General features: G+C 35.2%; 1 protein-coding gene across 1 annotated transcript; it reads right to left on the bottom strand.

Moving 5' to 3' along the window:
* Window positions 1-5815: 5815 nt before the first annotated feature.
* Window positions 5816-6742, bottom strand: LOC114710105 (olfactory receptor 8K5-like). Its single transcript, XM_028894188.1, has one exon. The coding sequence runs from the start codon at window positions 6740-6742 to the stop codon at window positions 5816-5818; it is 927 nt and encodes a 308-aa protein (XP_028750021.1).
* Window positions 6743-15212: the final 8470 nt, after the last annotated feature.

A 15212-nucleotide genomic window follows, 5' to 3' on the forward strand; every position in this document is an offset into this window, starting at 1 on the left:
CTTATTTTTAATTTTGTTTTTCACTTACAATATCTAAATCTCATATTCACCTCTCAAAGAGCATGCAGCAACTGTTCAATTCATAGGATTTCATATATTTTCCAAAGAAATACTGATGCAGGTGATAACAACTATCAAAGCAGATATTTACCTTCTGAGAGGTACAGCTCTTGCAGACAGTGAAAGAATCAGTAGGCTCTAAGAGTCAATGAAAACTGTGAGGCTCCAGTTGCCCTAAGACCTGCGACACTTCCTACTCACAAAGATCCTGATTTCCTTTTCCAAAATTATTCTTCCTTTTGCTCCAGTGAAGGAAATTTAATGTTCTCATTATTTGTGATGTTCCCAGAGGTGATAGCATATAATTTGTTCAGTTTATTATGCTTAAATTATCTGAGAGATTTTTAAACAAAATTGCATTGATGTCATTCAAGCTTTTCCCTAGTGAAAAAACATAGTCAGCTCATAAAAAGAATCAAAGCAACAAACTGATCTGAAGATTTCCAGGGAGACCCAAAAGATTTATGGGCCCTGACTGACTAGGTTACAAAGTCAAATATTGAGGCCTTAATGGAAAACACTGTAGCACCAGTTTATTTGCATTAAATGGAGAAGTATCATGCTGGTCATGGCTTTTTAAGTGAGGTTGTTATCACACAAAAGATTTTGAATGCGTTTTTCTTTTTTTTTTCTTTTTAAATTTTTTTATTTTATAATTTAATTTAATTTTACATATCAGCCACGGATTCCCCTGTCCTCCTTCCTTCCACCCTCCCTGCCCCTGCCCTACCCCCAGCCCACCCCCATTCCCATCTTCTCCAGGGCAAGGACTCTCCTGGGGATTCAGCTCAGCCTGGTAGATTCAGTCCAGGTAGGTCCAGTCTCCTCCTCCCTTCACCCAGGCTGAGCAAAGTATCCCTGCATAGGCCCCAGGTTCCAAACAGTCACCTCATGCACTAAGGACAGGTCCTGGTCCCACTGCCTGGGGGCCTCCCAAACAGTTCAAGCTAATCAACTGTCTCACTTATCCAGAGGGCCTGATCCAGTTGGGGGCTCCTCAGCTATTGGTTCATAGTTCATGTGTTTCCACTAGTTTGGCATTTGTCCCTGTGCTTTTTCTAATCATGGACTCAACAATTCTCGCTCATACAATCCCTCCTCTTTCTCGACGATTGGACTCCCGGAGCTCCACCTGGGGCCTGGTCGTGGGTCTCTGCATCCTCTTCCATCAGTCATTGGATGAGAGTTCTAGCACGACAGGGTGTTTGGCCATCCAATCACCAGAGTAGGTCATGCATAGTAAGTTGTCACTGGTTTTGGAAGGAGACAAGAGAAAGGATGCTCTCACAGCAGAGTTAAAATGCATTATGTGCATATGATTCATCCTCAGCTTCTTTTTACTTATAGACATTTTCTTCTCATGAGTAACTAAACCAAAATTGATAACTGTCAGCATGGCATAGCTTTTTGTTTCCAGGTGCTCACTGACACAGAAGGATTATTGCTGTTAGTGATAGCCAGTGTTGCTCACTGTTAACTCTAATTTCATAATATGGTCATGAGAAAATATGAAGTTCTGATCATTGTGTTGTGTGTAGGGAAATGACCATCTCACTGAAACACACTATTGTATATTCAGCATATTTAAGAAGAGTTGCTCACAATGTTGGAGATAGATCTACATGAACATATTCATAACTGATTGCTTCACATCACCAAAGTACTTCACAAGCAGGAAGCACAAAGTATGACTGTGAAATATATCAGCCTAATGTGTAAAAGCTGACATAGCCACAAATGTGCTCAGATGCAAGACAGTCTCAATTGCTGCAAATTTAATTCAGTCTTTGATCCCTTCATGAGATCCCTTAACTCATCCCTTTGTGACTTGTACTGTCCCTTACTCTCACTCAGCATATTCATTTTCCATATTCATCGTTTATTCATCAATACAAATAAAACACATTCCACAAAACTGAATCATGTCAATTTTGCAAGTAAAATATTGATTTCTCTGAAGGAAGGCTGGTGTTAACTCATTCATTCATTGAGGTGTTTAATCTCAAGGAGAAAATGGCATGTTTAAGACTAAATGTAAATATATGTAGAACTCCTTCATGGCTACTACTTATCCAAGAGACATTCAGAATATGGTTTATGCTGCCAATCACATTAAATATAACTTTACCAAATTATACTTTATCATAATATTTAACACCTTAGAAACATGTCAAATCATTTTCTGAAGTTGTAGATAAAAAATGACAATATAAATAAAATAAGGATATAAAACACAGAAGCCAGTTTTTCAGTGTCAAAAGAATTACTGGACATGGCATGCAAAACCTCAATACCAAGAAATTTGGCAGTGTAATGTAGGAGTAGAGTTTATTTTGATAAGCACCCACAATTATTGACATTTTGAATCACCGAGTTAGGTCATAAATTGAATCAGTGAGTGATATTTGTCTGCAAAAAATGATAAATGGGTGTTTACCCTGGAGAAGATGAGAAATCATATTCATGCTGATCAGAATTGCAACTACAAAAATGGTGAGACAAAAGACAACAAAGCCAGCAAATGTGATTGATGTAAATGCTCAATAGAATAAGGTTGTTCACCGCAAGCACATTGTTTTATTAAATACTGGCTTAGAAAAACTCCGTGACTAAAAATTCTGGTTTGCTGAAACCAAACTCACAGAGATCAGCCTGCCTCTGCCTCCCGAGTGCCGGGATTAAAGGCGCGCCACCACTGCGGGCTGTACAGTTGCTTTTAGGGTCTTCTCTGCCAGTAGAGCCAGTAGGTTAGAGCTCTCAGTGTAACTGTCGCTGCAGAGTTGTGCAGGACTGAGAAACAGAGTGCATTGTTTATTTTGGAATTGTTGCTGCTAAATAACTACTCTCTGTTTATTTAACACAGCAGTTGAATGCCTGAAGAAGTTTCAGTGGCTTTATTATATGTGAACGCATCTGTTTCTCCTCACAAATTGTTTTACTGCTGCATTTTTTTGTTCGTTTTTTCCTTTTTTATATTAAACTGCAGTGTTTCCTGGAATGTATATTTAGCTTTGCTTAGCAGTAGAAACTTGAGCCATCTTGAACACTCTAAGTTCGTGCTACATATAATTTCATAGGAACATTGGCCAATATAGTAGCTGAGAGATTGGCAGCACAGTGTGTCTAAAAAGCATGCAATGTGAGAGTTGATTCAAACAAGTGAATATCAGACATTTTTGGATTCTTACATTAGACACCAAGAAATTAAAAACCAAGTTATTTATTTTTACCTTTTCCTCATTTTAGAAATGTCTACTGCATATTCGTATGCTACTTCCCTTGGTTAACTCTTTTACACTGTGCTTTTAGTTAAATTTTAACCATAGAAGTCATTCAAACAGGAAATGCCTTGCTGCTGTTTGTTTTAAGCACATTTCTTTTATTAGATGATAATTAATTTTGAGGGAGAGTTTCCTTCATTTGGAGGCTGTGTGTGTTTCAATAACATTCACTTGGAATCAGCTGAAAGGTATACTATGTCTTTAAAATATGCCATGATAAATTAGAAATGAGAAATAAGAATCCAGAGGACTGCTCTGAAGCATTGTGGGTATTATCTGCTCATCAGACACTAACTAGTGTAAATTTAATTATGCATCTCCTTGAACATCACAGACACTTTGGAGTTGGTAACAGTTTTTTTAGGCATTTGTGTTCATTTTTATTGACTGTTGGTTAGTGCATCCTATAACTATAAATCTTAATTGAGATATTTTGAAATGGTCATGTGCATTTTTGCCTTATATCATGAAAATAGTTAAAACTTGATTTTTGTCCTGCCATTCACTGTAAACTTTCAGGGTCCTTTCATTTCTGTTCAGGAAATCCTGTCATTTATTGTTGTTGTTTAACAGTATTAAGTGAGTTTTTGTATATTTCATTGTAACTTTATTTGTGAATAATGATTGTGGCATGTTTGGGAATGTCATTTTAATATTTCACAATTCTGAAATTTTAATTAAAAAAAAGTCCTGGAAGAAACAGATTCATGTATAATGGTGAATATCAGACCACTACTGTTTTTCACATTTGTCAACTGGTTTTATGTTAAACTTATGTAGCCTAACTGCTGTTACTTATAACTGACAGACATATGTATTAATATTGTAATTTGAAGGTTATAAATATTATGTGAAAATTCCTTCATTCTGTTTTGAAATTTATAATAACTAAATCTCTATGTTATATGAAATGTGGAAAAAAACCCTCTGTGAATCGAAATATCACTGGGTGAAATGGATTTCATGTGCTATAATCTGGGGAATATTAAATAAAGAAAAATAAGATGGATTAACTTTTCTGACATTTGATTTTTGAGAATACCACCATGATTTACAAAATATATTAAATACTGTCAAAGATAGAGATAAAAATTAAACAGAGGTTACAAAGAAGATTGACTTTATTAGTACTTAAGGGGTTACTAAAAAAGAAAAATGAGAAGGATTTGAAATTCGGAGGGCATGTTAGGGGAAAGTTGGTGGAAATGGGGTGGACCATTTGATCACATTTCATTGTATACATGAATAACAATTTCAAAGAATAATCTAAACATCAATAAATAAGTTATTAAGCTAAGAAAGCAAAATTTTCAAATATTTTAAGAAGCTAAATTTCTCGTATGTAACTGGGAAGACCACCTGTAAAATCACATGTCCTGCTACTTTCAACATTCAGAGGAAGATATCTATCTAAAAAAAACCAATAACCCTAAAATTAGGTAACCTTGAAGAAGTCAGTGATAGACAGATGAGTACTTTTAAATATATAAAGCAAAATAAGAAAATCCTTATAACAATATTGGATTTACAGTTAAAACAGAAAAAAATAAGTATAAAACCTTAACATTTGCTATTTTTCATATATAAAATAAACTATACACTGACACTTCAATATCAGCTGTTTTCTTTTTTGTTTGTTTTTGTAATAGCCTTGAGAAATATTATGTTGATGCAATACCAATTCAGCATCAAAAAGGTGTTGTATTTATGTGAAAGAGGAAGAGGCAAATGTGCTGTCACATACAAAAAAGAGTGAGCAAGACCTCAGAGACAGCTCAGCAGGAAGAGGCTCGCTCCTTTAATATCTCTATTGATTAGTTCAAAATTTGCCATAACTCCAACAACTGTAGGATCCAACATGTCTTACCTTTATGAGGGGATCTACACTTATGTACACACATACAAACACACACAATTGATCACATACACAAAATTAACATGTTATAAAAACATCTTTGAAAAAGTAACAGTAGTATATAAAATTAATGGATATTTATATTAAAATAACCAGAAAAACACTTTTACTAAAAGTGAATGTTTTTAGAATGAGTCTTTAACATTTATTAGTTTATATCTGTGTGGCAAACAGGTTCTCTGAAAGTGTCAAAGACACCATTTTTATCATATTGTTTTATTTATTAATACTTCTAAAAAAAAAACACTGGCAAAAGAAAATATAAGATGTTGATATAGAGTTTACCATTTATCACATTTGGTAACATATAAGCTTATCTCACTAAATGAAATATTTATTCTGAAGCAAAAATTAATAGTAAGGATTCAATATTAAATTGTGATTTAAAGTATTACGGGGAGCTTGAGTACATATAAGTTAAGCAATATCTGTCAACATGAACTATAAGACATTTTACATGGGGTTAAATTATGCAACTATTTTAGAAATATTATCACAGGACAGTCACAGTTATCAAAGATTACTATAGGATTCTTTAATACTGGACAATACCAAGTCTTTATAGAGTCTTAAAGACTCTATGAAAAGCATTTTTTACCTCTTTGTTCCTTAAACTGTAAATCAAGGGGTTAAGCATGGGGATCACTAGAGTATAGAACACAGAAGCCATTTTGTCAGTTTCAAATGAGTGAGTTGATTTAGGCTGCACGTACATGAAGATTAGAGACCCATAGAACACCACCACCACTGTCAGATGGGAACCACACGTGGAGAAAGCCTTTTTTCTACCTTCTGCGGAACGCATTCGAAATATTGTTAACAAAATCAGCATGTAGGACAAAAGAACGACAAAAAGAGAAGAGATTAAATTAAAGGCTGAAAACAATATAGTCAACAATTCTGTCTCTTGGACTTGTGAACAGATCAAAGGTAGCAAGGGGACAACATCACAATAGAAATGGCTGATGACATTAGTGCCACAGAAAGTCAAAGTGAAATACTTAATAGGGAACAGCAGAGCCTGGAAGGTGCTGTAGAGGTATGGAATGGCAACAAGTGCATGGCAGCGTCTCTGAGACATGATTGCACTGTAGAGCAAAGGGTTGCAGATGGCCACATAGCGGTCATAGGCCATGGAAGACAAGATTGAAAGTTCGCTGACAATGAACATAATGAAGCATGCCATCTGTGTGGCACAAGCATAATAGGTGATGGTATTTTGATCAACAACAAAATTCACCAGCATCTTGGGGCAGATGGCAGTGGAATTTCCAAGATCAATAAAAGCCAGGTGTCTGATAAAAAAGTACATAGGGGTGTGTAGGTGAGAGTCCACCTTGGTCAAAATGATCATGCCCAGGTTTCCCACCACGGTGATTGCATAGATGGTGAGGAAGACTGCAAGCAGAGGGAGTTTCAACTCAGCACTCTGTGTGACTCCCATTAAGATGAACTCAGTTGGCATTGTTGCATTTTGTTGGCCCATTTTGTTGATCCAGAATTAACTCTTCTTGAAGAAACTATGTAAAGATTTATTAGATCTTTTTCATTGCCATATAAACACTGTAGTAGTTACAATTAGAACATAATTTACTCACAAAATAAAAAACACATGTAATTTATACATATTTTTGAATAAAATAAAATTTTGCTTTCCTGAAATAGAGAAAATGTATGAAGTACATAAAGGAATAGGAATGATTAAACTCAAGACTCAGCAAGCGTTGATATAAATACATAGAAAATAAATGCCATGTAAGTAATAAAAATCCATTGTCGTAAGAGGCACACAGTTTGTCATAGCAGATTTCCATTCATTCCAAAAATTCATATACAATCTATATTTTCTCTAGGCTATGGAACTGTCCAATGCAATCACACAATCATGTAATCAATTAACTACTGTATAATAAGGATTTAGCAGTTTGTCTTTTGACTATAACTGTCATATGGAAGCATTAGCCCATCCCACTGAAGTCCAAATGATTATTGTGTATTTGGTATTTAGTGAGTAAATTAGGGTGGTCTGAGTCAATGACTTGTACTAATTAACAAAAATGGCTTCAAAGAACATTCCTACTACCAGTGTCTGAAATGTGTCTGCTATTTTGTTAATAAAATAATCATATTTATATATTGGGTTATATTTTGGTATTAGTGTTTTTATAATAGGACACATATGTTCTATAATCTAGACAGTCACATTTATGTCTTAACTTACTCATCCATTTCATTTTTAACAAAGAAAACCTCAAAATTAGCATAAGAGTCACATGATTAGACTCTAGTCCTGAAAATATGTATGATTTAAGACAACATCCATAGAGGTCAAATGCTTAATTCAATATTCTTTATTTCCTTCCTCACTGTTGAAATAAATTCTATAAAGTAGTTAATCAATTATTTGAAATTTTATTTAGTTAATAATTTCTATTAAATTCTGAAATTTTATATCACATTTATGATGTTTAATGTTATTATTTTAAAAGGTTTCAATGATAATAACTTCATTTGTATAATAAATTTAAATAATTAGAAAAGATGTCATGAATAGTATAGTTGATTTACCCTAATACATTTGGTAATGATACATTACCATTATATTCTGTTTGATCTCAACAGAAACCAGTGACTTTGTAAGCACGATTTTAATAAGAGTAATAACTATCAAAATATTCTATGATGAATGGTGACATAATGTAAAGCCAGTTGTAACTGGAAAATCTAGGGTTTCACTACAAGATGAAAGCCTTCAGTTTGAAGCAGGAATAGACTGCAACTACCTTCTTGAAGTTGGAATCAATCTAAAAATCTGTAATTGGTATTTATTTTACCTTTCTAATTCTTGAGATAGGATCTGAGGAAAGGTGGTACATAAAACTGCTGGCTATTTCTCTACACTCTTCTGAGATTTAAAGTTATACTTAATTTGTTTATTTGTGTGTGGAGGTCATGTAAATATCATGGATGGAGTCAGTGTGTAGGGCAGAGACAATTTGCAGGATTCTGATCTATCTTTCCACCATATGTATTTAGGGAGTAAACTTGGGTTGTCCCCATGGATATCTAGTTTCATTACTTTGAAACATCTTGCCAGCACTATTTCCACTTCTGAACTGAGATTTTCTGCTGTTTATTCTCTGATTTTAAATATTGTTTCAGATCCCTCTTTCCCACAAATAAAAATCATAGTCTGTCATCTTTTGAAAATGATCTTGTGAAGTGTTGTTATCATAGTGTTTTATGATGGAAAGATGAGAAGTACCAGGTGAAGAAAGGGACTTAGAATTTTCAATTTTTTAATGGTTTCTCCCACAGATTCTCTAGTTTGTTGACTGTCTCTCTTGTATCCATCTTAGTAGTTAACTTTCTTGAATATAAGTGAATTTTCTAACTCTCACCGTTCTTCTTGTGTGGAAAGTAATTGATGTTTCAATTTTTTTAAATTGACCTAATAGGTATTCTAAGAGGTAAATGTAGAAGTGCATTTATATTACACAACTCTTAACATTTTTCTATACTTGTCATTATTTACTGACTATTCATTATAAATTATCCCATTAGTGAGCAACCTGCTCAGAAAATTAACTAGGCAAGAAAATATTCTACAAATGCATGTAATGTCATTATATAAAAACACTGAACTTTTAAAATATTTCATGAGAAAAACCCCAAATATTTAATCTTCAAACACTGCACAGCAAGCATTTATTCTAAAACAATATATTAGATTGCATAGGATATATGCTACATTTTACTGATGTTTATCTGAGAATCTAGTATGATTGAGCATCCCATATATTATCTGGAAATCTAATTAATGATAAAAAATTTTAAAAGTAAGATTGATTTTGTTAAAAACATTCAGCTATTCCTAACTTCAGCTTCACTGAAAAATTTTAACGATCGCCATCATTTCTCACAAATAAAAGTGAAGTAGCACATCTGTCTATTTTATTACTCTGAACCTTAAAATACCATACTGCTCCAGGGAACCTCAGTTAACAATGGAGAAGCTGTGTGGCCCATTTGAGGAGTTCATTTCTTACTTGTTTGTGTAATGTTTATGGTCAGACATAATAGTAAGTTCCCCACACCTAGTAATCAAATCTGAAATAGTACATAGCTACTTACCTTTAATAAACCATCAGATTTTCCTTTCTAACACTATACATATTATCTTTGAGGAAGGAGATTTTATAGCTTTCTTCTCTCTTGGTAAATCTCCCTAAGGAAATTTCATCTAATTCACTTACCTCATTGTAACTAAATCATTTGAGCAACTTAAAAACAATGCTTGATATTTGGTGCTAATTACCTAGGATATCCTACATGTTCCCCTGTGAGAAAATGTAAGGAACAATTCAAAGAGAGAAACAAAATATTGTAAATGATTGGTGCAGTCCCAAAGAGATCTAGAATGAAAAGGCACTCTCACATTCACTTCTATGGAAATTATGATTAAAGTACAATTGTCTAGCAAGGAGACTATTACAACTGGAGAGAAATTTTAATGTACTAAAAGTAGACTCACTATTAGGTATATGGAATATAATTCTTACACTGTTAGGTACTATTCACTCTGACTTATCAGAAACAAAATCTACTGTAGGGTGTAATAGCTCAAGTCCCATAACATTGCATATATTTTCTCTTTGTGACTTCAAAGTAGAGAAAATTGAGAAAGAAACTGGAGTGTAACATAAATATACCCTTAAAATAAGTATTTAATTTTGATCTATTTACCAATCTTTAAAATAAGACAAAGGACATGTTAACAAAAAAAAAATCTGCAACCATGCTTTAAATTGTCCTACCAAACATCCAAGAGAATTGGGAATTTTTGCTTGTGGAGCTAGTCATAGGACTATGTGGCTATAGTGCCAACAGTGAGGACACAGGCAGGGGATCATGAGTTGAAAGACATTCTAATCTATACAGTGAGTTCCCAGTCATCCTGAGATGTACAAGATTGTCTAAGAAAAAGAGACGACAGAAGTAGAAATACACAAGGAAATTATTTTCTGCTTTTACCCCTGAAAAATAGTTTCCCAGTGTAAGAAAAGAGATAATAGAAGTAGAAATACACAAAGAAATTATTTCCTGCTTTTATCCCTGAACAACAGTTTCCCAATGCCAAGCAACTGAATGTCATTCATAGATTTTTTTTTCTGTTACTGAGTTTCACATTAATGGAAACACCAAATACATACTCCTTATTTTCTTTTATCAATATTCAGATTACTAGTGAAAATCACCCAGGCCTTGATTGTTTTGTTGTATCAAGCTCTGTGGTATAAAGTCTCCTACTGATGGAGATTGTAGTACTAGATTCTTTTGGAAACCTGATACAAATGTTCCTGTATATTTGTTAATGTCTGATTCAAACTTTCCAACAAAGTCTTAGCTATAATACTTAGAGCAGAATCCTGGATAATGGGATCTTCAATGGAAATTTTTTAAGACTTGTATTACTTTCTATTACTGAGTCAATGTATAGCGGTCTCATTTCCTTATTATTGATACTAAATGTGCATTTGATTTAATTTATTATTTTAACACAGAAATTAGAAGCATAAAATATTTTCTTACTTTTTAAATGTTCACTTACATATAATGGTAAAAGCTTTTTAATGTAGAGCTATTCATTTTCATAATGTGTCTAAAATTTTGCCAATTTTTGGTGAAAATTTATTTCCATTTTTTTTCCATCCAGACCCACCAGTTTTCTGTCTCTCATCAGAAAAGAACTGGCTCCTAAGGAAATAATAATAAAATATAGCAAAATAAAATAGAATGTAAAACACAACATCACATCAGCATTGGACAAAGCAAACAAAAAGAAGAAAAAGAGCCCCCCAAAAGGGATAAGAATCAGAGACCCAATCATTTGTATGTTCAGGAATCCCATAAAACAAAAATTAACTGTGTTGTGGAGATCCTGTAGCTTTGAGTCTGTGGATCAGGTCCCTTCACATGTTCCAGCAGATCATAGATGAGGTGATTGTTGGGGTGAGCCAAGTCATAACCTGGGATCTGGGCCTGGGCATCTGAAGGGTTGGTCTGCCAGACAGTCCGCCCCTGGGGTTGAGCTCTCTAGCATTGCCCTAGCTAATTTCCCTCTTTACAGCAGTGAGCAAGGGTTGGTGACAGTTCATAGGGCCACAACAGGATATCCAGGAAGAGTCTTAGTGAGGACCAGCATCAATAGTGTGGTAGAAAACAGAGGCATCCAACCAGATCAATGATCCTTTGCAATGAACACTTATGCAGACAACCCAGAGGGAGACCACCACTGCTGGAGAACCAGGGAGAAGCCGAGAGAAGTCAGGAATCGCGAGGAAATGAAGACAGAACACAATGATTTGTGCTGCTGCAGATTTACTTCTGCAAATCAGTGCTTATATTCTTTACAATCAAGGAATTGGCAGGGATTACATCAGACTGTTAACTTTACAATTACACAGAATAGCAAAAAACAATAGCAAAATATCAGTATCTATTCTGTGTATCACTTCCAGCTTGATTCATTGCGTTGTTGCTTAAGGATGATCTCAGAATTTTGTGAAATCTGTCTCGCGCCAAGACCACATTGTGAGAACAGACTTTTACAGCAAGTTTAACTCCCTCTATATTTTTTGTATTTTCATTTATTTCTTCTCACTATTATACTCATCTATCTTTCTATTGTATATACTTCTATAATACTTAGGCTGCTTCATATTTTCTATGATCTGCTGATTTCTTCCTTACTATAAAGCACAAGGCTTTCTAGTTCTGCTAGCTTTCCATAAAAGCAAATCACTCAAGTTGTTTCTTTCCTTCATGATTCACTCCCGACACAGAAAAGACATACAGAGAAAAAGATGATTAGTGCAAACAAGGACTGTGCCCTGAGATCCTCAGCTGCATGACGACCGTTGATTGTGGGGAACTGTATCAGGAATTCACTCAGCCTTCAGTGCGGATCAGCAAGTGAATTTTCTCACAGTGCTACATTCACAGCTTTAGCACACTTAAAATAAAGATACATGGACAAAGTATTTACTATGTGATTCACTGTGTCACACTGCAGCTTCCATGATGAGATTTAAAATTTTTCCCCTTTTAAATTTTTCCTTTTTTACCTTAAATTTTGTTTTATTGGGGGTGGGGATGCAGGGGCAGAGGGCAGATGTGAAGGGACAGGGAAATAAATGGGACCAAGATACATGATGCAAAAGACACACAGAATAAATAAAAAGAAAAAAATCAAAACCCCTCACTAAACTAAAAGCCATTATATATATGCAGAGGACCTGTTGTAGACCTATACAGGCCATGTGCTTGCTCTCTCAGTCTCTGTGAGTTCATGTGAGTTTTGCTCATGTTGATTCATAGGACTTTGTTTTCTTGGTGTATTTCATCCCCCCCCTGGGTCTTACACTCTTTCTGCCTCTGCTTCAACAAACTTGCCTGAGCCCTGAGGCTGGGGATTTGATGGAGACATTCTGTTTAGTGATGAATGTTCCAAGGATTCTAACACTTGGCATAATGTCTGGTTGTGAGTCTCTGCATTTTGTTTTAATCTACTATAGGGGAATGTGCCTTTGATGATGGTTGAGCAAGGCAAAGATCAATGAATACTAGTAGAATATTGTGAGGGGTCATTTTATTGGTAAGTTAGTTCAACAGAACAATGGTATTTTGGGTTTCCCCAAGGTCACTGAGCGATCTAGTCTCAGGTTCTTGGTCACCCAAGCATTGTCCAGTATGGGTTCCATCTTGGAACCCTTGCCTTAAGTCAAATAAGATACTGGTTGCTTTGTGCCACCATTTTACTAGCGTATCTTACAGGCAGAAAACCAAAGCTGAAGAAAAAATGGAAATGAAAAATTTAGAAACTCAACCAGGAATCTCAGAGGTATGCCTCACCAACAAGAGATGGAAGAGAAAATCTCAGACATTGAAGATATGATAGAAGAAATGTATACCTTGGTAAAAAAAAAAAAGTTAAATCTAAAATGAAAAGGAATCCAGGCACAAAACATCCAGAAAACCTGGGACACTGAAAGAACCTAAGCTAAAAATAATAGGAATGCTGGTAGGAGAAGAATCACAAGTTAATGACTCAGAAAATGTTTGCAAGAAAATCTTAGAAGAAACAAGATACACACAGACACCAAATAGACTGGACTAGAAAAGAAATTCACCTTGGCACATAATAATCAAAACACTAAACATACAGAACAAAAATTATTAAAAGTTGAAAGGGGAAAAAGACTGAGTAACATAAAGCCAGACCTATTAGAATTAGTCCCTCTGCATAGGCAAGTTGTTCAGCTTTACTTGTTTAAGGGGCCCCTTAAACAGTGGGATCAGGATCTGACCCTGGTGCATGAGTGGGCTTTTTGAAGTGGGACACCTTACACTCTCAAATATTATTAAAGGACCAGCCTTAATAATATTCTTCCCAGGGGCCCAGAAGAGAAGCTACAAATGGGAAGAATTATTTTCAGGTAAAGAATCTAAGAACACTGAGCTCTTTTGTCCATCTACTTTACCCTCTGGGCTAAAATTCTGTCTACATAGATTCAGTAGTGTTCTCATGACTAACTCCTTTCTTGCCTGATTTCTCTATGCATTTATCTTCTGTCCTTTCCATGTTCCATCTTAATTCTCTCATCTCAGTTCTGCCCATCTTGGTCTTTCTCATCTTGTTCTTTCCCATCTGGCTCTTCCTTGTCTTCCATCTCATTCTTCTAGTTTCCCAATGAAAATCCTCTCCCAGTCTTTGATGTTTACAGTTCTATACCCATGCAATAGCAGTGCTCTAGTCAAAGCAAGGTCACCAGGCTTGAATTCTTACAGGGTCATAAAGGCAGATAAGAGTTTTCCTCAGGCGGTGACTGTCAGACTTTCTTCTATAATCCAAAAAGGGAGAAGTAAAGGAGGAGGTCAACTCAGAGCTAAAATCGGTTAATATATCAGAAAGAGGGAATTTGTATGCGCAAACTACATTCCCAGGGGTGGTTAGATAAATGATAGGAGTCTATAATGTTAGTATAAAAACACCACTAAGGCTGTATAAGAAAGTAGGGTCTCAACTTAAATTGCACAAGAAATAATGCTATCTGCCTGACTTAGGATACAGGTATTGTTTCCATAAGGCTGTTATGTAGTACAGGAGATTGTTTGGCCTTGGGTGTTTAATAGGTATTTTACATAAACACATTGCTAGGAGTACTTGGAAGCATACATAGCATATAAGGAAATCATTACAGGAATAGACTAATATATATATAAAAGCTAAAATATCACCAAGGCTTCTTAAGTCATGGCTTGACCTTCAGAAAAGTCCTTGACTTTTCCAAGTAGTAGCTGTTGTGACAGTAGCTGAATTCCATTACATTTTCCTTGCTGCTTGCAGCATTCCACAACCTTGGTTCAAGGGATTGGACCTGCCTCAGTTGAATGTACCAGGCTCTGCTGACTCCTCACGGGAGTCCTTGCCTTGGAGGAGGTTGGATTGGGGGTTGTTTGGGGGGAAGGCTGGGAAGAGGAGGAGGAGGGAAGAAAGGGGCAACTGTGGTTGGTATGTGAAATGAACAGAAAAATTCTTAATAATAAAAAAAACAAAAAAAAGAAAAATAATTTAAAAAAAGAATTACACCTGACTTCTCCATAGAGAGTCTTGAATCCAGAAGGGCCTGGACAGATGTGCTGCAGATGCTAAGAGACTATAGAAGCCAGCCCAGAGTACTATACCCAACAAAAGTTTCAATCACCATAGATGGAAAGATGAGCCATTCCATGATAAAACCGAATTTAGCAATGTCTATCTACAAATCTAGCCCCACATAATGTGTTTGTAGGTAAACCCCAAGCTAAAGTGGTTAAATACACACAAGAAAACACAGAATAAATAATTCCATGCCAGCAAAATCAAGAGAGAGACAGAGACAGAGAAACACAGA

Source organism: Peromyscus leucopus, chromosome 4 (assembly GCF_004664715.2).
Source record: "Peromyscus leucopus breed LL Stock chromosome 4, UCI_PerLeu_2.1, whole genome shotgun sequence".
In the NCBI taxonomy this organism is placed as follows: Eukaryota; Metazoa; Chordata; class Mammalia; order Rodentia; family Cricetidae; genus Peromyscus; species Peromyscus leucopus.